Source organism: Sardina pilchardus, chromosome 19 (assembly GCF_963854185.1).
Source record: "Sardina pilchardus chromosome 19, fSarPil1.1, whole genome shotgun sequence".
NCBI classification, from domain to species: Eukaryota; Metazoa; Chordata; class Actinopteri; order Clupeiformes; family Clupeidae; genus Sardina; species Sardina pilchardus.
This window is the reverse complement of record NC_085012.1, coordinates 8,002,924-8,025,704: the sequence shown is the minus strand read 5'-3', so window position 1 is coordinate 8,025,704 and position 22,781 is coordinate 8,002,924. Positions and strand designations below refer to the sequence as shown.

Genomic DNA, 22,781 nt, shown 5'->3' with positions numbered 1-22,781 from the left:
GGGTCCTGCAGCCCAGGGATGTGGGTGTGTCATTTAATGCATTCAATTAGTCAATTATGCACACCATACACCATACGTTAAGGCATCCTACTGTAGGTCCTGGTCAAAACCGGTGGAAATGAGGGCTAGTTCACACTGTTCACTAAATAGCATCACCAAGTTTCAAAGATTTCTGTACAAAACTGGTTCAAGGACCATTTCAATATTGGTCGAAAAACACCATCAATAGGAATAATATAGGTTATCTCACTACAGTACTATTTTTTGAAAATGTGTGTTTCTGTGAATAAAGAATCTGTCAAATAGTCAGAGGTCTACACATCAAACATACTGTACTTTATTTAAGCCATGCATTTACAACAAATTCAGAGAGAATACAACATTTACAAAGCAGGAAAAAACAATAGTAAAAAAAAACGACATTACATTCATTACTATCTGAGACACCTGTCAATCAAGATAATATGTAAAAGGAGTCATCATGAACACCAGGGTTTGTCTGTACCATGCAAACTGAAATAATATTTGAGATGAGGAACAACTGATTCTAACACTGATGTCTGTTCTTCTCTGACATGTGTAGACAGTTCTCTGACCATCTGTCTAGTCACTTTTGGGGCTTTCTCATTGTATCAGCTCAATTCGATCCGACTCTACACGATTTTGGTACCAGGTGTTCGTTTTCCACTGCAAAAAAGTACCCCCATAAGCTAGCCGATTGCCATAGCAAAACAACTTCACCATCACATCACAACAACATCACCTTTTGGTATCATCTCAGCTCGCTTGGAACCTCAACAGAGGTGATCCCAAAAATAGTGCCAGTTTTCGCTAATGGAAAACCTAAAAAAGGAGTAGAGTCGAGTTGAGCTGTTACCAAGTGATGGAGAAGCCCAATGGAAGACAAATGAGCGGAAAACCCTGTCGCTGTAAGAATCTATTCACCTCATTGTCAGGGTCATTGTGAAGGTCACCAGGTTTCTAATAGGGGTTAATTGATTTGGCATTTGGCATTAATATGCCTCAATGTAATTGCCCAGATGTATTTCAGTGGCATCTTCTTCACCTTCATTTTGAGCTTCTCAAAAAAAGGAAAAGCAGACAAAAGTATCCCACCTACAGTATATCCGACGGGAAACCGCTACAGAGGGTTACAGCCTGGCACTGACCCCATATCACCCAAGATAATTACCACAGAGTCACCATTACACATCTCCCCTTTGTGGAGTCAGAAGTAATCACTGAACTCTTACGCCATATTCCTTATGACCTCCCTGCATACCCAGTCTGTCTACTGTCTGGCTCACTGATGGGCAGTGCTCTGGCATGGACGACGCCAGTTTGAGAGTAGAATCCGAGGACTGAAGTCTGGAGTCACAGCATTGCCTGCACAACATGACGCAGTTCATCGCTGTTGCCACCAGCATCAGGAATCCTGGAGGGAGATATAGCCAGTAATGATTATTAACTGTATGCCAAAAAACGCTTAAAAATGCTATCACAATTAGTTGAGGCCATGCATGCATTGCATCTAATAATTATAGTAGAACTATATTTTTCTTTACAATATTTACAATCACTACATTATGACTACATACATTACAATTGCTACCACATACAGCACATTTTGAAAGTTTTCCAAACCCTTTAGGTTTTTACATTTTGTTGTCTTAACTATAAACTAACCTGTTGACTTAAGTTATTAAACTATTTTAGCATAAGGCTGCAGCCAAAAAAAGGGAATCTTCCTTGGAACACTTCCTGAATGCACTGTATGCTTTCAATGTAAATATGCACCTTACCACAGTAAATGGTGCTGGGGGCCATATCATGAAATAGGTATCCTCTGGTAAACATCGCTCCCAGTCCCACGATTATAACGGGGTACACCGTGAACGTTTTGTGGATATAATTCATGAACACAAAGGTCTCAAGGATAAACCTGAGGAAAAAGTAAAGGGAGTGTTAACTCTTTCATTTCAAGGTAGGTTTTTATCCAACACTGTTTCCTTTGCAATGAAAATTCCACTTCACTTGACAGTTTGAGTAAACATCTGTATGAATCGAATGTATTCAATGCTTGGAGTCAAATTGAAGAACACCAATGCTACAAGTTACGACCAATGAATTTTACAGTGGAATCACAATGAGATGAATGGCATTGGCATGTTACTGAAAACAGTGATGAAAAGGATTTGAGCCGGACCATAGGCACACACACACACACACACACACACACACACACACACACACACACACACACACACACACAGACACAGACACAGACACAGACACACACACACACACACACACACACACACACACATACAGTACACACACACACAGGTCTTTACCATAGAAGCATGGCCAGGAAGAGTAGAGTGAGTACCACACAGCTGACGAGTGGATCTTGCAGGCCAATGGTGTACTTCAGCACGACACCCAGATTAATCAGAGCTTCAATCAGACTCCACCAAGCTGACACGGCCAAGCTGTTTTGTGTCTGCAACCCAGCGGGTAAAAGTTAGCAGCAGGTTTGATATTTGCTGGATATTCGTTTTTGAAAGACATTTTCTTATTCTGATTGGTGTCATTTTCTCATTCTGATTGCTGTTGTAGTTGCCAATGGTAGGCTGCTACTTACAGGTGAAGTTTTGCTGATATCTGACATTATGGTGAAACAGTACGCATTTAAATGTTTAAAATATGCACCAAAAATCAATACATAGATATTTTCTCATTCTGATTGCTGTAACCCACACAGAAATAGAGAGAGAGAGACAGAGACAGACAGACAGACGGACGGACAGACAGAGACAGAGACAGAGAGACAGTCGGACAGACAGAGACAGAGAGACACAGAAAGAGTCATTTCAGGTTACAGAGTGACCCTGAGTAGTGTGGGAGGGCTTTAGTCATAGCCATTGGTTTGCCTCTGACTGGCTGACCTGCTTTATTGCAGGGCCTCTAATACCCATCTCCACTGGTGTGGTTTGTGCTTGCGAGCCATGCTCCCTTAACTTCCGCTACCAGAGTTGCATACTTTCACTTCTTCCTCCATCACATCTCTAAATGCTCGATAAAGTAAACAATGCGCTCAACCACACTCCAATACAACATCATGTCTGGTCTCACAACAATCCCAGCAATACACTGTGGAACTAAGCTGTTGCCTTCTGACATCCACCAGGAGATTCCAATCCCGTGCTTAGCTCCATATTCCTATATGGCTTGTATTTGCTGGATGGCTACTTCTCTGTCCCTCTTGCGTAAACAAATATCCTACTGTCCCTGTCACTTGCTAGCAAAGAATGAACCTCAACTTTCGTGTTTTCAAGCGAACACACAAGTGATTTTAAAACCAGGTGTTTCCAGGTGGAGCAACTCTGGGTCAGGCTAGTTTTACAACCACGATAACGTTATACCTCGGCAAGAGGCAATTAGTAGCCTAACTGGTTTATCACCTGGAAAAGAGGCTTTATAATGTAATTGGACATTAACAACCTGATTAAAGATTGTTTTATCAGTGAGTAACGTTCAAGGCAGGGATCGATGAGTCTGATTGAGTGTAACACTCTGTGCTGTTCCCTGATTCTTCATTGTCTGATAAAAAAGGCACGAGACTTCTATCTGATTTAGATCTGAGACTGCAGGTCACTGCCCTCATCTTTTGGAAATTGATCCTAATGCCTTAATCAAAAAATGATTAGGCTATGTCCCATGTTAAATTCCCATAGAGGCAGGAGGATTTTTATGTTTTTATTTTTAAAGGCCAGCTATTTCATGGACCCAGGATACTATGCATCCTGATACGTTTCCCTTGGCCTTTGGAATTAAAATAGCCCCACATCATCACATCACCACATCACCCTTCACCATACCTAGAGATTGGCATGGTGTTTTCAGTTAGCCTATTAGCTGGATTGATTTGAATTGAGCTCAATGAACATCAAACAGGCTAATAGGCTAACTATTTCTCTTTTCAGTCAACCTTAGCATTGGGTTCAAATACTTATTCTCCCCACTGCACAATATATATGCATGCACACTTTCTAAATGACATAGTTGAGACTGGGTGTGGATGCTGGATACATACTGTGTAGTAAGTGAACCAGGCGAGTCTTGAGGAGGTGATATGGAGCCAAGGTCTGTAGCGTTGCAAGTTGGTGTAAGAAACAGACAGCATATAAAAGCCAAGCATCGGAGGAAACATCCTCAGGCAGAAGGCTTGCAGGATCTCTCTGCGGAACACATCATTGTGAATGAATACATTATTAATAGAAGAGGTAGAAAGAATCACAAGAAGCATCATTATTACTAACTTGTTTGAAACCTAACTCAATTTAACTCATATGAGAAGAAGGACATGAAGAGATGTGAATGAAATTACTATAAGACCAGAATTTTCAACAGTCAGCTTTCAGTGCAGAAGAGAAGAGCTGGGTCTAGTATTGCACTTTTCTTGGTACCTAGTCAAGTGATGAGAAATAGAGCCAAATGAACTCAGGCTTACCCTCGATCCCAAAGAAAGAGTCCACCTATGTGTGTGACACAGATCACAGGCCAAGTCAAATAGAAGCGGGGAGGGTGGACCTCGGGGTTGCAGCAAACTGGGCCAAAGTCATTACTGGAATGAAATCACATTTCAGTAAATCAAAACACTTCGCCTCTGTTCGAATCAACTTTAAAGGCAACAGCTAAACTTTAAAATTTCATTAAATAAATGAAACATTTATTTGGGTTCCCAGCGTCAATATAATCCTTTTGATGATAAGATAATATGATAACATATCACTATTATTTTTTATTATACATATACTCTTATTTTAAAAAAGCATAAAGCTTGCTACAATATAATCATGAGCACATATGAATATACAAACCTTTTGAGGACCAGAGAAAGTGAAAAATAGAGAACAACCATGCTGAAGATTGGAACGGCAATGTCCATGTAGTCTGCCCATCTGTCCATGCTAATCTCAATGGGGAAGGCATTGGACATATTCTCTTTGGTTGTCTCAAACACACCTATAACAAACAGTACAGAATAGAGACTAATGACTCCTCAAATACCTCTCTGAGCAGTGTGGTGTATTTGGCAGTTGAAAGTTTCCTGGATTACCTCTCTTTGTCAGAGAGTTTAAAAGGGGCACTCTGGGTGACAGGGCCAGTGTAGTTTGGGCCGGTGTAGTTTGAGCAGGTAAAGTTTGAGCAATAGAGCACTAAGCCTCCCTTCAAAGTAGCTATTTGCCTACCAAACATATACGTCTCTGTGTCAATGTGATGGAGCAAGCTAAAGCAACACTGTAGTTCAATGTCTCTAACATTGCCGGTGCAAGCCTGGAACACCTGGTAGTCGTGGGTGACCCATTTCAGCATTTCCTGATGAATTGGGTACCCCCTTTAAAGTGTGTTGAAAACTGATTAAAACTAGGAATCCATCACAGTTTCTTTATTGTGTGAACAGCAGCAAGAGAAGTTGCAGTATAAGTGGAGAAACAAATGCCCATGATAATTGCACGGACTTTTCAAATTGCACTGACATTTTTTTATGATCTGATGGACTACTCTATGTGCTGAAACAGGTCTGGGGAGTGAAACATGTATTTGACCTCACATTTCTCTTTGAAGAATTAAAACATACTTAAATTGTGTACTCTTCTTCATACAGTATGTTTGCCAGTGAAATATCAATAATCACTCACAGTTGTGCCTGTGATGCTCTCTGATACTCATTCCAGATCTGATGCACTCAATGAGACCTGATCAGAAGATCATCCTTTGCCGCTTGACACCATATTTACTAACATCAGATATTGATCATATTTAATTTGGCGCTGTGTGAGAGAGGAAGCTACATGGTGCAATGCCCTCGCACACTTTCCCTCTGGTTTCTTTTTTTCTATAGTCGTATTTTCTCAACTATTAGTGGCGGCTTATACATTGATTTAGCAACATTTCTTCAGCTGAAAGAGGTTAATACACGGGGCGGGGGCATCAATATGGTTATCAATATGGTTTTCTTTTTACTTTATACTTTTTACTTTATAAAACACTGTCTTGCAGCTTATACACAACACTTAAACGGGAAATTGCTGTACCTCTACAGACTGAGAAGCCCACTACTCATATGCTGATGGACCTTCATCTGAATCACCCTCCCTTAGTTGGTCTCTCACAAATCTTTGTGTGGACCATGAGACGCTGTCATTTTGCCTGTAACTGCTGAAATTACATTAACATTACATGGTCTCTTTTCACTTACATTCCCAAATGGGGCTTAGCGTAGCTAGCCTACTCCCACAGGAGTTCCACAGGGGACGCTCATACAGCGGTGACTCACCTGGAAGGCTTGGGCCGCGGGCCCAGCAAATGAAGGGCAGAGATGCCGTGAAGCTAAGCGAGGCTAGGCAGACGCACGCCAAGTGCTTCAGGATCTGCCGCCCTTCTTTCGTGCCGAACCACATGTCGTATCCCGTCTCCATCTCAGCTGCTGGTGGATTCTTCTCTACAAAACTCATACAATCCCACAACAATATATACACACCTGAACTTGCAGACTTTGACCTTTGCACTCAATACGTTTTTATAGGTCACAACTCTGTAAATGATTGCTTGATCAATAAATGGGTGAAGTTGGGGGAAGGGGAGGGTGGAGAGATGAGTCTGTTTACCGTATGTGTGTGTGTTTGTGTGTGTGTGTGTGTGTGTGTGTGTGTGTGTGTGTGTGTGTGTGTGTGTACACTTGTCTGTATACCTATAAATTATTTTGATGAACTCAATGAACTCAAACTATTTATAACTTCTACTTGCCTTACCTATATCAGTTCATCATAATATAAAAGTTCAGTTCAAGACGAATTCATACTACAAATCTGAGTAAATAAATAAATGGACTTGAATTTCCCCTTGGGGATCAATAAAGTATCTATCTATCTATCTATCTATCTATCTAAATAAACAAATGAATAAATAATAATAAAAATACAAATAAATCCAGGTTTGCTTACAGCCTTTTATTGAAAAATATGTTATTACTTTATAAAGACCACATGGTTCCCTCCCACAAGCATATAGCACTTTTGGCAGTCTGCAGGTATGGTGGACTCCCACAACATGCTCTGGCATATTCAATCATTACAACACCAATGCATTTAAGACGGGAGACAGACATCTTTCAAATCTACATAACAGGATCCAAAGGTGGACATCCCGGGTTCGGAAAATGAAAATCCTGCCAAGTGTTTGACCCAACCATTTTAGTAGACCAGCAAATCCTAATCAGCAGCCAGGTAGATCAGATAATTAGTTATATCACCTGTGTTAAATGCACAGGTAGAAATAATATAAGGCAGGACTTTCATTTTCTGGCCCCAGGATGTCCGCCTCTGACAGGATCCAGCCCCTGTAGTTCCAGTTCCTAGAACTAGCCCCTACCATCCCTCACCTGCGTCCCATTGCCTGTACTGTATCTAGAAAAACACTTGGTTCTGCGTCCTGACCAGTTCCATCGGTGACATCACCGGCATATCGGGTTGGTAGAGAGGGTGCCGGCAGTGGCGCCACACCACCAGGGAGATCCGCACGAGGAGGAGTAGGCAGGTCACGCCCAGGAGGGCCGCTGGACAGAGAGGAAGGTCACAGATGAGCCGTCAATGTGCATTTCACAAACACGCTATAGCTGGTGTACATTACAGCATTCTGACTCAGGCATATTTAATGTTAATAATAATAATAATAATAATAACAATGCATTTTATTTATGGGTGCCTTTCTCGACACTAAAGGTCACCAAAATCAACAATAAAACGTTCAGTCTATCAAACAAAACTTTTCAGAAGAAAACAGGCAATAAAATAACACACACAAAAAAAAATAATAATAATACGATAGAATAATAGAAAGGGTGGGGTTGTTGCAGTAAAAGCAGATGAAAATGAAAGGGAGTAGGCCTATCTGAAAAGACGAGTTTTTAGGTGAGATTTGAAACTGCTTATGGACGGGTTGAATGTACAGTAGGGAGGCAGAGAGTGCCAGAGGTGGGGGGCTGAGCGACACATGGCTGTACGTGCAGGGGTCTAATGAAAAGAATGACATCTGTCCACCTGAAGACCCTAACCTGGTGCGCTGATAAACATGGTAAGAGTTTATGAAGCTAATGGTCCGAAACATTGTGCTAAATAAACCTGGGAACTGCTATCAGTGTGCGGACCATTATCATTACTTTTCACATCTTTTTGGTCCAGCACCTGCACTATTTGTGCGCGCCTTCTCTTGTTTTTGGATATGAAGCTAATCCTGAAATGAGATACCAGTGATAGCTTTTTCTGAGGACTGGGCCAACCAGCCACTTGCAGGCCTCTGGTTGTTTTACAGTTCAAAAGAAGGAGGAAGGTAGACTGCGACAAGAAGAAGCCCCAGTCATTTTGAAGAACTCCAAAAAGTTTAGAATTGACTTTATGTCATAAATTGTCATGTCATCATTTGTTTCTTGATTAACTTTATTTTGTCTTTATAGTGCTGTTTATTTTACTTTTTGACATACAGTATATTGTATATACTGACTAATCTTGTGTCATAACAATGTAACACACATTGAATGACCACTGTGTATGATAATGTGCTAAACAAATGTACATTTACATACATTTACATGTACATTTACAAAAAGCCTGGGACAAGGAACACACCAGGCACCCACATAAGGTGCTGACTGATCATCTAGCAGTAGAATGTAATTGATTGCTAAATATGAAAATAGAAGCATCTGCCTGAAAAAATCTATATTTGAAATCCGTTCTGGGAAACTCACCTCAAACCACAGGGCCAACAACCACCCTCTATCCACACCTGACCTTTTTAAAAGCCCACGCAATCATACGGCAAGCCAGCGCCCCCTTTCAGAATATGCCAATGCGGTGTCTAATCTAAAGTGAACCTAGTTTGCCTGTCTTAATCAGAAATGGTTGTTGCTGCACAGTCTCAGATTTTGTACAGACCTTGGCCGGGTTTCCCAGAATCGCTAAGAAGCTCTTAAGTGCTATGAACTTCTTAGGAGCGTTCTTAGAACATTCTTACAACGCTCCTAAGAAGTTCTTAGCACTTAAGAGCTTCTTAACAATTCTGGGAAACCAGGCCCTTGTCTATATCAAGAATGGGTCCCAAAACTAAGGCCATTTTCGAATCCTATGTCTCCATACTGAAATTTGAAATGACTTGTTTTACAACCTGAAAACCAGATTGTATGATAAGCAATGTGTGGGCGTTATACTGTAATGAAAAGTGCCTCTCATAGGCAGCCCACACTTTGTAGGGGGGGAGACAAACATGCTCTCAGTATGACTGAACCATTAAAAGTTTGTCATTCTAATTGATTTTCAGCCCTTGAAATTGTTTTACGACTTGAAAACCACATTGTCTGTTAAGCAATGTGTGGGCGTTGTAATGAAAAGTGTTTAGGCAGCCCAAACTTTGTGGGTGGAAGACGAACATGTTCTAAGTATGACTAATCCATTAAAGGGATTTAGAGAGTCCCTAAAGCCAAACCGAAGTATCCCCAAGTCTTTATGTGGTCGGATAGAGAGTACAGAATGAATTTAATCGAGTCAGTACCTTTCCGGAAATGTTGCTGCTGCAGCTGGCAACGCTTTACCAACACTTTAATAACATTTCCGGAAAGGTACGGACTCGATTAAATTCATTCTGGACTCTCTATCCGACCACATAAAGACGTGGGGATACTTCGGTTTGGCTTTAGGGACCCTCTACTCACTACCACGTAAGTGTAGTGTTGTTTGGAACAGTAGAAGAAGTATAAAAATAGCGTTTTGTAGCGGCGAAAGGACATGCCCGGGTCACTTCCAGGCTAACGAGTTTTAGCTAAAAACTGTGAACTCGAACTTTCTCAAAATACATCCGAATGACATGATTCTGGTGTCAACTCAACGTATGTACTCCCAATAGTCCGAAAAAATTGATCTAAAGTGCATTTCACTCCGGATTATCCCTTTAAAAGTTGTATGGCATTCTCATTGATTTCCTACAAGGCCCTAGATTGGGGAAAAAGTGCAAAATGATTGACAGATTTTAACAATAAAACAAGTAGGGGGGCGCTGTGGCGCAGCAGGCTACAGCGCTCGTACCATATACGGGTCCGAGTGCCCACGGGGACCCAGGTTCGAATCCGGCCTGCGGTCATGTCCCGATCCCACCCCATCTCTCTCTCCCACTTGTTTCCTGTCTACCTCTTCACTATCCTGTAATAATAAAGGCAAAAAGCCCAAAAAATATACTTTAAAAAAAAAAAAAAAACAACTAGAATGCATTTCCCGGTGGGAAAGTGCGAAGTGTGCTTGCTCCGACGCGCCGCGAAAGCGCTCCGGCAGGAGACGCGACCGCTCGCCCTCAGGTCAAAACGCTAAAGTTTGGCCAAGACGCAAAGCTGCTTCGAGTTTGGCGGCGTTACCCTCGATTGCCAAATTCTTACACTGACGTGACGGGTTGCCTAGGTTCATCAGTGGTATGTCCCAGAGCACCTCCAATGTAAAAATGTGGATGTCATCCCAAAGATGTAAAGAGATATGAGACAAAATGCATTTTTGCTAATTGCGACGCCCCCTAGTGGCCAAATTACACCAAATTTACTAAGGCTACTTTGGATTGTGTCCAAAATCGTCCCACCAAATATGGTCTTGACACCTCAAAGCGTTTCCGAGATTTGACCTCACTTCCTGTTTGGAGGCTTCGCCATCGAATTTGATTGGCTGCCATGGGCGAATGCTTTGATGTATGGAAATGAAATGTACACCTCTAAGGTCTGTAGACCTTGTGTTGAATTATGTATGAGTTGTTCACGTGTAGCCAGCATGAAACACGTAACCAGTGAAAGAAGGAAGGAGCCTAAGGAACTAGGCATGTTTCTAGAACAAATACGAGTAATGTTAGGAGTATTGCGGGAACATCTGCTGTTTACTCACTGTTGAGTAAGTTGCAATGTGTTATAGCCTCAAATTGATGGTAGAATAAATAGGACGACTCACCTGTTCAAATGGTGTAATAGGATCAAATTTGGTGTTGATATGTCAAAGCAACCAGGCTGTTACTGGTTAACGTGTCTGAATATGAAATAGGGATGGCGAAAACTACAAATTTTCTTGACCGACCACCGAGGCTCATTAGCCGGTTGAAACCGGTTAACCGGTTCATTTAAAATAAATTATGCTATTTGAAATAACAGCCACGCAATTTCCCAACTCTCATCTCTCTGTCCCCCGCTCATAGGCTACACACAGCCCCGGCGCCGCCCTTTCACTCACGTCACTTTTTTAAATCCCCTACAGCGCCAGTTTAGTTTGAGGAAGTGCTAACAATAATAACGAAAGATGATCATTACCTTATCTGTTACCATTGATGACCCTTCCTGAAATGTAGATGTAATGTCTTTCCAAATCTAAGCCCATCTTATGCGGAAAGTTGCCTAGACTGCAACACGATAAAACCAATGGATAAAACAGCGCACTTCCAGATTGCAAAAGACGCACCGGCCACCGCTGTGACCTCGTGCCAAATGTTTTTATTGGTTTATTACGTAGCCTAGCCTACAAGCAGGCGAGTTATGAAAAATTGAGTGTGAGGGATAATTTGTTAACTTCACGAAAAAAAGATCTTCTTGGAATGAGATGGCTAGCTGTAGTAACGTTTAGTCCACTGTCTTTAGGCTAATTTAAAGATGCCTCTCTTTTTTTTTTGTTAACCGACTAGCGACAACTTTGGTCGGTTAACGTGGATACGGTCAACCATCGGTCAAACAGTCACCGGTTAACATCCCTAATATGAAATCGATTTTGGATTGGTTGCATGTGATAAAAGCTATGCCATTTCCTGTCCATATTCAGATTCAGAAATACTGTACACCGGCAACAAGGCACACACACACACACACACACACAGACACACACACACACACACACACACACATATACATATATATATATGTATATACTGTATGAGCAATTCCATGCAAAACTGTCAAGTCCATAACCCCACACAGCATCAAACTATGATGTGGATGATGATTTCTTAAAAGTTTACCATTTCGCTCTTCTTGTTTGTACAACATATTCAATGACATTGTTAACTTAATCATTTGCATTATATAAATGTAACCTATTTTTCCACCCTTATGTCTCAACATATAGGCTACTATACACATAGTCACATTCATAAACATAAACAGGATCCTAGGTTCTCAATTTGCTGGACTCACTGTCTACCATAAAGTTAAAGAATAGTAATAACAGAAGAAAAGGTAAGAAGATGTTGATAGCGTGATTAACTGTGTGGTGCCTCCACTGAAGAATGTCTTTACCACTGCCCTGGTGGAAATATGCAAATCCTCAGAAATGTCAAGTGACTACTGTTACTTCTAACTGCTTTAATATAGCTTATCCTAAATGAAATACTATGCAATGCAAGCATCACAAAACATTTATTTTATCCTTTGTTTTTAACTCTTAGAATTCAGTTCAGTAGGCTATGACATAATAAAATGAAAGTACAAAAACAGTTTTTAAAACCCCTTTTTAAAAGTTCAACCTATCACTTTCAATGAAATCTCAATTAAGGATTACGTAGTTACATTGCATGTAAATGCAATGTACTGTTATCCCTGTTCTTCTTATTATCGTTATAATTATTATTCTGCTTCCGACCAAAATCAACTATCAAAAGCTCTAAAACCACTGAGCCGTTTGACGTCATTCAAGCACTCCTACACAGGACTTGTAACGGAGATTTGTTCTATGTATTTTTCAAATGTGTGAACTTTATACTTTTTGAGATATTTACGATAAAAGAAATTAAAATTCCCATAGAGTTTACATTGAGACCCTTTGGCGGCAAAGATTAATTGTTACGTCAGTGCGCAGCTGTCAGTAATCAAGGATCTCTGATCCAAAGCCATGCCACCGCCGATGCGCTGAACCAGGCTACGTGAATGTTACGTTACGTCTACTCATTAAGCTGTAACAGCTGCAGCTGCTGTAAACCAGGACGTTATCGTCTTGTCTCTTAGGCTACTCCTTACTTGATTTGTTTATATCGTTACAGTAGCCTAACCGGTTTGCTCTCGGTAACGTTATCAACAGCTAAAGACAATCTAACCTAACGTCAACGTAAACACTGTATTTAGTTAACGACAACCAAACTTGCTCCAGGCTAACGTTTAACGTCGGGGTAGGCTGCAAGGCGAACAAGGCTTACACAAGGGCTTTTAGCCATCTCTACAGAGCAGCGTTTTAAGTGAAGTCCAACCTGATAGACAGGCCTACTAGTTGATTTAGGTTCAAGCCTTCTCACAGTCGCTTATTCCTATTAGGACAATCACACTCACACACCTGGAAACGGTTTCGAAGAACATACTAGCTCATCCTGTAATATGTGTAGTCTACATAAATTATCCTAGTAAGCTAACGTTACATTTGCTAGATATCCTACCTGTTGCTGCATCATCGTTGATTGGCGTTGTTTGAGATTGTATTCCGTACAGTATTCCAATGGTGTCAGCCTAGGCCTACTTTTAACCTGCATTAGTGTAGATATGAAGGCTATGTAAGCTATCCTACCAGTCGTTTCACTGTAGGCTACTTAGTCAGCTCTTGCAACTTGAAGTTGGCAACTTCATTTCAGTCTTTTAAATTCTAATAAATGAAGAGTTATTTTCCAAAATAGCCTATATCCACAATTTTGATGCATTTTCATAAATCACTTTTTAAATGTGACTTTCCAACTTGGAATTGTAATTGTTATTTATCTATTCTTCAGTTTAGCCTAGTTGTCTTTTTAACTATAGGCCTAATATGTTTTACACAGCTAGCAACCTTTTTGCATTTACATGCAATGGTAATTCCTTCCATGGAATTACATTTTCTAGTTTTAGATAGTAACTGTGTGGTAATAATTCACCTATACCACCCATAGCCTAAATTAATTAAATGTTTACTATGAACAATAGTTAAATGAAACACACAGTAATACTTTCTATAACACTTTGTGTTGGATGTAATTCATTGAACCTAGAATTGTTAACTGCTATACAATAAGTGGGCCAAACTTCACAGTTTAAGTCTCCACACATAAGCTTGCCTACTGAGTCTAAAAACATAGCTCCCACTTTCCTTAGCTGGAGGGGAATTCTGAGATTTCTCCCTAAAGCAGAAACTATTATTTTTACCTAATTATTATTACTATTATTATTGGGAAGGTTATAGGTTTGCACTGATTCAGGTAGGGTAGTGGCACTATACTGGATGGTATATCGGTTAGAATATAGGACGGAGAAGAGATGGGGTTTAACTTTGTATTGTTCCAGCAGAGACATTCAGGATTCCATACATACAGAGAAATATAGGTAGATGGCTATTTATAGATAATATATCTGCAGCATACAGATATGCATTGAATACTAAGCTCATTAAACTGAATTGTAAGCCAGGACACACATACAGCAATGGCAACGCTAACCCCTTCAAGAAAGAAAAGAAACCTTTTTGTTCGTGACTACAGTTATTATGTGGTCAATAACGCCATCTAGCGGCGTAAACGGTACTGTGTAATAGCGTTAACTCGCACAGCACAGGTACAAACTTCCTCCAGTCGGAGATTGTTAATGAGGGCTATCTTTTACTGTCTATGGAGCTAAAGGACTGTATGGATTAATTGATTGTGTTGCTTGGATGGCGTCAGTTAGAACCAAAGATCATACAGCGCTAGAATCTTTGGTTAGAATACTGGTTGTGAAGCAGTAGTTTCTCCTTAGTTTCTTTATTGAGTTTTCTTCCACCATACAACAGCATGAATAAACTTATAATGTATAGTGGTCTGTAAAGAACCAAATAAACTGTCATTAATATGGTCACTAAATAAACTGTATCGCTATCGCTCAACTTCTCACACAAGTAACACAGGCTTCCTTCATTTCAAACCCTTAATGCTAATGCTCCGTTTAGCATGCTAAGTCCTTGCATATCAACGTGAAAGATACATCCCACTCCCAATACACATGACCGAAGGTTACGGTCACTTACTTTTGTTGTCATACACGCACACAACTTCAACTTAAGGTAATTGGCAGTAAACTCACTCAAAACTAACGTCATGAACTTCACCAACACTGTGGTGTACTACTAGATAACGTCTCTAATGAACTAGCATGAGGCTGCACGAGAGGGCGTCACTAGGCAACAACACCTCAACAGAAGAAGAGTACAGAGATGCAAGACTAGTCTACGTCCTTACAGTAGAAACGCTAAACAGTAGATTCTTAAGCTAAACACATGAAGTATTATAATTTCATTGAACACTTACAGTATATTACTTCATGGAAATCATGTCAAGAGCAAGTAAGTGTATTAGCAAACCTCTTGCATACCAGTGTGAATTAACGATGTATGTATCAAACTTACTTTTTGTCAATGATCTTATCTCTGAATGTAAAGGGCTGGATTACTCAGGATAACTGCAGGAATTGTCTAAGGTTAAATTAATTATCTATGTTTTTTGTGCACAGCCGTCTGCTCATCATCACCATAGACCTAAAAGAAATGGACAAACAGACTCCGTTGTTCTCAATGGAAGGGGGCTGAAACAAAATTTCCGTCGTACTGCGCAGACTCGTACTCAGCTCGTGACGTTAGCCTGCTGTAACTCGTCTGATAGATCGAAAACCTCTGAAATTGTTAACGTTCGTTTTTTAATATTATTATTATGTGTACTTGCCTCTAGGTAATGCGTTACCATATCAAACAGTAGGTTACCGTAGGCTACACGCATTTTCACTGATCTTGCGAATGACTCTCCGTCATGGTTTTCGTGCAGGCTCACTCAGCTTCTTATCCAAACATTACGGGCGAACGTTAGCTTCCCTACAACAGACATGCTAAAATACTTCTTTACGGGAAACCAACGTAATATACAGGGAAGAAGTGAATTAATTTTGCCTTCGATACCCTATATAGAATACACAGAAGCTATAAGGGAGACAAAGGGCACATGTTACATGAAGTTATGGGATCGCAAAAAAATCTGAAATCTATGGCCGTCCAAGGGAGTTAGCAGAGTGTTGATCACCAGCTCATTTCGTGTTTCTACTTCCGGGAATATGCCTGCCCCCTTGATCATCACAACAGAAAACGAAACTTAAAATCCTCAGACAGGGCGAATTTTGGAGTGAAGTTTACCCAGAATGCTCAGGTCAATACAAATCATCCAAAACACACCGTCAGTATGAAACATCGTGTGATTGTCGAGTATATATACCAAATGAACACAAACTATACCTAACAGCGCGTAAGTCCGTACTTGCCCCTCGGGGCCATGGCATTGCTTAGATATACCAGTCTCAGGATGAGACATCCCGATGCGGACCATCCTAGAATCACACCCACATTGTACCGTTGCGGACAATCCTTGTCATCCAATGACCAATTGACCAGCGGAAGTCAACTACCATTCCATAATGAAGGTATGGAAATACATGGAATGACTCCATAGTGCCGTGACAATTACACCAGTATGTTTTACAAGAATGGCCTCGATTTGATTTTTTTTTAAAATATCAACATTGTATCTTAAATCACTCTGAAATGTCATTTCTGCATGACCTAAGCAATTTAAGATGAGCTATTCTGCTTAATAGTATACATTCGCCAACACACACGTTTTTGCTAATTATAGAGCCATCGACAGACCGAATAACACCAAATTTATTGAGGGTGCTTTGGATGGGGTCTCAAGTCATCCCACCAAATATGGCTTTCATACGTCACAGTATTTCCAAGATAGGCACACTTCCTGTTTGGCGGCTTCGCTCGCTGAATTTAATTGGTTGTCACAGGCGAACGCTTGGACGTATGAAGGCGAAATCAAGGCGGTTGATCCGCCTTGGTCTGTAGATCACGCGTGCCAAGTTTCATGACGATCGGAGGAACTATGCGGCCAGAGTTGCTTTATTTTGACTTTGGACAAAATTCAAAATGGTGGAAAATCCATCATGGCGGAAAATGACGTCACATAGTGCGTTGGAATCAGCTGAGTCAGAGGATTCCAACGGTATAAGTTTTATCAAAATCGGCCATACGGATCAAACGTTACGGGCATGAACGCGTTTTCCAACTTTGACCAGTTGGTGGCGCTAGAGCGTGAGAGTGGCGAGCATGAAACCTGGTGGTGTCAATCAGGGTAGTCTCCTCTATCAGTGTACCAAATTTCATGACTTTATGTCTTACGGTTTGGGCTACAGGTGGAAAAATGTGTGGGCATCAGCGCTCAAAAATCACTTTTCCATTCATTCCTATGGGAAAAAATCGACCGGAAAAACTGGAATAACGGGAGAACGACAAGGCGTATCAAAAAGCTGTATACAAGCCACCATCCTCGCATCAGGACCGACGCGTGAGAGGTGGAACGGCGTCTCTAGCTCTAAATCCCTAGGACAAGATAGGGAGACAAAAGTTTGACTTAAGATAAATAAGTAGTATATGAAACGCACGGAGAACAATAGTGTGCTTTTGCAAGCACACTAATAATAAAACAAGTAGAGGTTGTGTTTGTCTGTTTTTCATGATTAAAGGAATGATACTTTTCAAGATATTCATGTCAAAACATGGCCTCCAAGATAAGGCATTTCTGAGTGTACAAAAGGATACAAAACCAAGGGTGAATTGGTTTTGGAATTGGAATTTAACAAAAATATTTTTTTTGTCTTAGTTCTTAGTAGTGGGACCTAAATATTAGGTAGACAAACTTTGAGCAAAATCTGAGATGATGCAGCAACTTTGTCTGATTTGATACAGAATCAACTATACCTAGGTATATCACAGGTTGTTATATCAGGAGCAAATTTCTTTGAAATGTATGGAAAACAAGTTTCATTTTCTCTGTTTGTGTAATTGATTGCTGAATATGATAATAGAAGCATCTGCCTGAGAGAAATCTATATTTGAAATGCATTCTGGGAAACTCACCTGAAACCACATCATTAGGGCCAGGTATGGAGTCATGGGACACAATACCAGCTAGCACCAGGATCACCACTGGGTAGACAGAGAGGATGTAGCGGAAATGATTCTCCAGCAAGATGTTTTCCACCGCAAACCTGTGAAAACAACACCCTTGTCTGATATTTAACTACTGTAAACACTTCTGAAATTACTGTATCAGTTCCCCAAAGCACACTCATGCTGATGACATGATTTTTTATAACATGCATTGAATCTTTCTATGGAGTCATGAATCAGACAGCTGGTTATAAATGCCACCAGTCACTGACCCGTAAATAAATAAAATAACTGAATGAGAATTGTAGTCCTACCAGATCAGAATCGTAGCGAGAAGGAAAGACAAGGAGATGATGGCGGAGTTGGAACTATTCATCTTCACTGTATACTGCAGAACAATGGTCAGCTTCAAAAGGGTAACAATACTTGTAAATGTTGCATACATGGCCACCCCATTTTGCACCTGTGAAATGAAATGATCAAGAAACAGCCTCTTATTCTTCCTTCCTTCTCTTTTTTCATCAGCACTTCTTCGGTTTATTTATTCTCTATGTCGTTATTGGCCAACTGCCTTACCTTTCTAACTTTATAAATAAAAATGCAAAAATGATTTTAATTCTGCTCCAAATTGGTTAACACTGTCAACCTGCGACTTCTTGTGGATTTTCTTAGAGCCCAAGAGCATCTTAGAGCCCAAATGCAGTAAACAAATGTAGTAGGGCTGTGCAATTATGCAATTAATCGATTAATCGTGATCATGACTTCCAACAATTATGAAAATAAGATAATCGAAATATAATGATTGCTACATTCAGTTTCATAACAATGCTCTCCTTTTGTCTTGAGTTGTCGTGTGCAGTATATGTTTTACATTTTACATATTTGTTTTCCTGTTGGATTATATTCAAAATTCAATTAAAAAAATTAAAAATCTACATTTTGAATCTGGATGATAGTTACAAAATCACTGAGCAATCAAGTTTAATAATAACAAAACAAAAACAAAATTATTGATTCCAGTCATTTTCTTTTACCAAAATACGAAGAAGCCAAAGATCAAGAGAGTGATGCTTGTTCAGCCAGGCTCCATACACCTTGACCCCGTAACAGGAGAAGAACATTAGAAGGCAGTTTGTAAAGGCCATCGACGCAGACATTATCAGAGATGCCAATAACAACCTACGGTACGACATACACATACAAAATTACCAACATGCAAAACATTAACTCATCACTGCATGTAAAATGACATGTCATTTCAGAGCACTAACATGGTACAAGGACACCAAGATCAGACAGAAAAAGGTAGGCATATGCAAAAGTCCTTTCACCTGTGATAAAATTGTGAACTACATTGCACATTGTACACTCTTAAAATGAATGTGTTGAAAACATCACAACTTGCGTCTCTGTGTCCATTATAGGGATATTATATAGTGTGTGTTGTTTCCTTTTATTATCTGTTGCACAATATGTGCTGAAATGAACACAACTTGCATTGAAAACAACACAACTTGCACTTGTTTTTTTTAACACATCTCTGAGTCCAGAGAGGGACTACACATTTGTTGAGTGTAAAAAGCTATTTTTTTGTCTAGTGAGGTAGCCTTGTGATTTGAAGTTAGCACGCTTTCAACAAAATGTGAGTTGAGATATAGTTACTTGTAGGCGTATGATTAGCTAAAATATGGTTATGCTATGCTATTTAGCAGATGTCAACATAATTAAATTAATTTAAATTAAATTAAATTAAATTTACCAGTGAACAATCTCAGAATTTGGTCAGACTACAGGTAGAATAGCAATATAAACAATAAACAATCAGTTCAAACAATAACCTAATACAAATAAAAAAATGAATATAGAAGAATGTAATAAACAATTAGTCATTCAATCAAACATAGCCTATAATAATAACAATAGCATGGGACATTAAAATAGAAGCTACGCTACATAGAAGGCCACTTACTCTCTGTCAAACAGGAACAGATAGGAAATGTTCATGATGATGTTTATTATCAACACCACGTGGAAGGCATAAGGCAGCACTGCTGGTGTCACATACATCCAAGAGTAAACTCTTCTGCGAACAGATTAGCGGTCGGGTCATACAGAAGTTATCATTGGTGCAAAGCAGGTCACATAAAACTATGAACAGTTAAGGAATTGAGAACATACAAATGTAGATTTTCTATCTGATTTAAGAATATTTTCATGGGCACCTGACAGACAGACAGACACCAGATAGACAGCTGGTTCACCAGACTTACCTTCTATAGAGTCCTGCTAGGAGATATATATGCATACACAGCAACCAGATGTAGGTGAAATCCCAGACAAAGAGAGACCATCTAGCGGGTGTGATGGCGGTCTCATACAGCTGGGTTACATCCTCTGTACTCTGATGAAAAACACCTGAAAGGGGGAAAAAAATGTTTTAACAGTCAGACCAAGTCTATGTTCCACCTGTGCTCTTTCACTGAAGGTTATTCACCTGATGGTTCGCCAATTGAAGCCAGTGTGTTAAATGTCATTGCAATTAGGTGTGCAACCAGAGAGGAGACAACGAAAGCCACTCGTGTAGGGTCGCGCTCGGCCATCTTCTAGGAGTACGAGAAAGATCTTTATCACAAAAGGAGAGCATCAGCAAAGGTACTTATGCATAAGGTAAAAGTATACAATTCACACAACTCCACAATCTTCCCAATAAACCTTTTGGCTTCTATCCACTCACCTCTTCATCTGTTCAGTTGGGTTGTCGTGACTGTCTATGTCCAGACACCCACCACATTTGAACTGTTCCTCTTTCCCACAGAATCAAAGGGCAACAGCGTTAACTTCACTATCTCACTGTCACAGATCTGTTATCTTTATGGTTTTTAAGACAATTCACCTCATAAAGCTGTTAGAGACCATTCTACCTCTCTCAATTTAGGTTTACCATCGGTCTTACTGACCAGACTGAGCTTATCAGTCATCAAGCCTCTAGTTGTGTAATAAATGAATGAATGCAGGACTGAATGAATGAATGAATGCGAATAAGAAATAAATGCGCAGATTCACAACCAATGATATACAGGCAACTGAAACACTATTTACCTCTTCTTTTATTTCTGAATGCTTCAACACAGCAATTCATGAAGGACAATCTGTGAAACAATTAATATTTTGCAATTGCCAAGTGTGCCAGACTACATGCACATTCAGTGTCTAATGTCTAACACCCTGATAGCAAACTGTAAACACGGGTCTTTACACTAATCCATCTTAACTACCGTTTTACAATGGGATTTTGACAACCCTGTAAACCAAACTAAGAGACCTTAGGTTAGAAAACTAATCCTGAAAAGTGAACTGTGTGGAGTTAGATCACATAATTAGAATTTCATTGCTTTGTTTTTGGGTGCTGTGGGGAATTGATGATGCAATGAGTTCCCTATTTAAGCATAACCCCTAACTTAAGTGAACAAACTCCAGAAAGTCCATTTCTGGGAACCTTTCCCAGCACAATTATTCAGTAAAATGGCTGCCACTCCTGACTGTTCTGTGAGGTAAGGGCGTGTGTGCCAAGTGGTGCTCGTTGCTCCAGAAAGTCCATTTCTTATAGAGTCATGTTCCATAGTATAAAGGTATAAATAAGCAGGAACTTTTCCCAGCACAATTACTGTCCTGTGAGGTAAAGGTGTGTGCCAAGTGGTGCTCGTTGCTCCAGAAAGTCCATTTCTTATAGAGTCATGTTCCATAGTATAAAGGTATAAATAAGCAGGAACTTTTCCCAGCACAATTACTGTCCTGTGAGGTAAAGGTGTGTGTGCCAAGTGGTGCTCGTTGCAGCGCCACCTATAGGCCCAGCGAGGAGGAGCCGCTGGGCCAAGCTCCATTTCTCTGGACCTCGACTGAGAATAAAGAGGGCGAGTCAAATGAGGTCCAGTGAGGTGGGGTCAGTGATTTACATGACTGTGAGAGAGGTGGTTCTGCGGTGAGAGTGGGTGAGAGTGAGAGGGGTATACAAAGGTGGTGGCAGGACAGAGGCCATAGACTGGTCACAATCTTGTGCCTCATTAAAACTGCAGTTGGCATGGTGCTTTGTGGCGCAACAGGCTACAGCGCTCGTGCCATGTACGGGTCTGAGTGCCCACGGGGACCCAGGTTCGAGTCCGACCTGCGGTCATTTCCCAATCCCACCACATCTCTCTCTCCTGCTTGCTTCCTCTCTCTCTACTGTCACGAATAAAAGGAAAAAGCCCAAAAATATACTTTAAAAAAATTGGACAGTATAAATCAGCCAGTAAAAAAAAAAAAAAAAGGGTTTCTACCTCCACCTAGAGCCTGTTTGTTTTGTAAGAAGTCCCGACTCCTGAAAAAAGTTTGTTCATGATATCAGCTCGGATATTAAATACAGGAAACACATAAATACGTTATTAGAATTGATTACTATGGTTGAGCAACAGGGAAAATGTCTCGGCCTAATTTTTCGATCAGTAGTGTTAATTTAGTGATAAATTACTGTAATTTGCCTATCTGTAATGAAAGTGAAATTAACCTCTTTTGTAGTTGGAAGGGAGGCCGCCGTGGTTGGAGAATATGATAGTGACGTCAAGTCGGATACCTTGGGGCACAAGAGTCTCCGAGCAAAAAATCCAACCCGACTTTGCATTCAAGTAATTTCCTCGGAGGTTAGATGTGGCATGAAGCACAAACTCATAGGAGGTTGCTCGGTGGTAGTGG

At 40.3% G+C, this 22,781-nt stretch overlaps 2 protein-coding genes across 2 annotated transcripts; both read right to left on the bottom strand.

Annotated features, from left to right (window-relative positions):
* Positions 1 to 315: 315 nt before the first annotated feature.
* Positions 316 to 6,521, bottom strand: LOC134066434 (uncharacterized). Its single transcript, XM_062521778.1, has 7 exons — positions 6,344 to 6,521; positions 4,884 to 5,028; positions 4,514 to 4,627; positions 4,097 to 4,241; positions 2,355 to 2,503; positions 1,803 to 1,942; positions 316 to 1,435 (listed from the first exon to the last, which is right to left on the bottom strand). Exons 1-7 carry the CDS (start codon positions 6,519 to 6,521, stop codon positions 1,239 to 1,241), a joined length of 1,068 nt encoding a protein of 355 aa, XP_062377762.1. The 3' UTR covers positions 316 to 1,238.
* Positions 6,522 to 7,107: 586 nt separating this feature from the next.
* LOC134066439 (uncharacterized) lies at positions 7,108 to 20,376 on the bottom strand. The gene is made up of 6 exons (XM_062521787.1): positions 20,324 to 20,376; positions 20,023 to 20,136; positions 19,088 to 19,232; positions 18,368 to 18,516; positions 18,021 to 18,151; positions 7,108 to 7,621 (listed from the first exon to the last, which is right to left on the bottom strand). The coding sequence occupies exons 1-6, from the start codon at positions 20,356 to 20,358 to the stop codon at positions 7,473 to 7,475; spliced, it is 723 nt and encodes a 240-aa protein (XP_062377771.1). The 5' UTR covers positions 20,359 to 20,376; the 3' UTR covers positions 7,108 to 7,472.
* Between the last annotated feature and the right edge of the window lie 2,405 nt (positions 20,377 to 22,781).

Bases quoted from the DNA above. Each gene is read 5' to 3' on its own strand.
- LOC134066439 (XM_062521787.1), bottom strand. From the start codon at position 20,358: ATGCATATATATCTCCTAGCAGGACTCTATAGAAG. The intron at 19,233-20,022 runs GTAAGTGGCCTT...GTCGTACCGTAG, and splicing joins CTGTTCCTGTTTGACAGAGA to GTTGTTATTGGCATCTCTGA. The intron at 7,622-18,020 runs GTGAGTTTCCCA...CTCTCTGTCCAG, and splicing joins CCCTAATGATGTGGTTTCAG to CGGCCCTCCTGGGCGTGACC.
- LOC134066434 (XM_062521778.1), bottom strand. From the start codon at position 6,521: ATGAGTTTTGTAGAGAAGAATCCACCAGCAGCTGAGATGGAGACGGGA. The intron at 5,029-6,343 runs GTGAGTCACCGC...TGTTTGTTATAG, and splicing joins CCGCGGCCCAAGCCTTCCAG to GTGTGTTTGAGACAACCAAA. The intron at 2,504-4,096 runs GTATGTATCCAG...GCTGGGTTGCAG, and splicing joins CCTGGTTCACTTACTACACA to ACACAAAACAGCTTGGCCGT.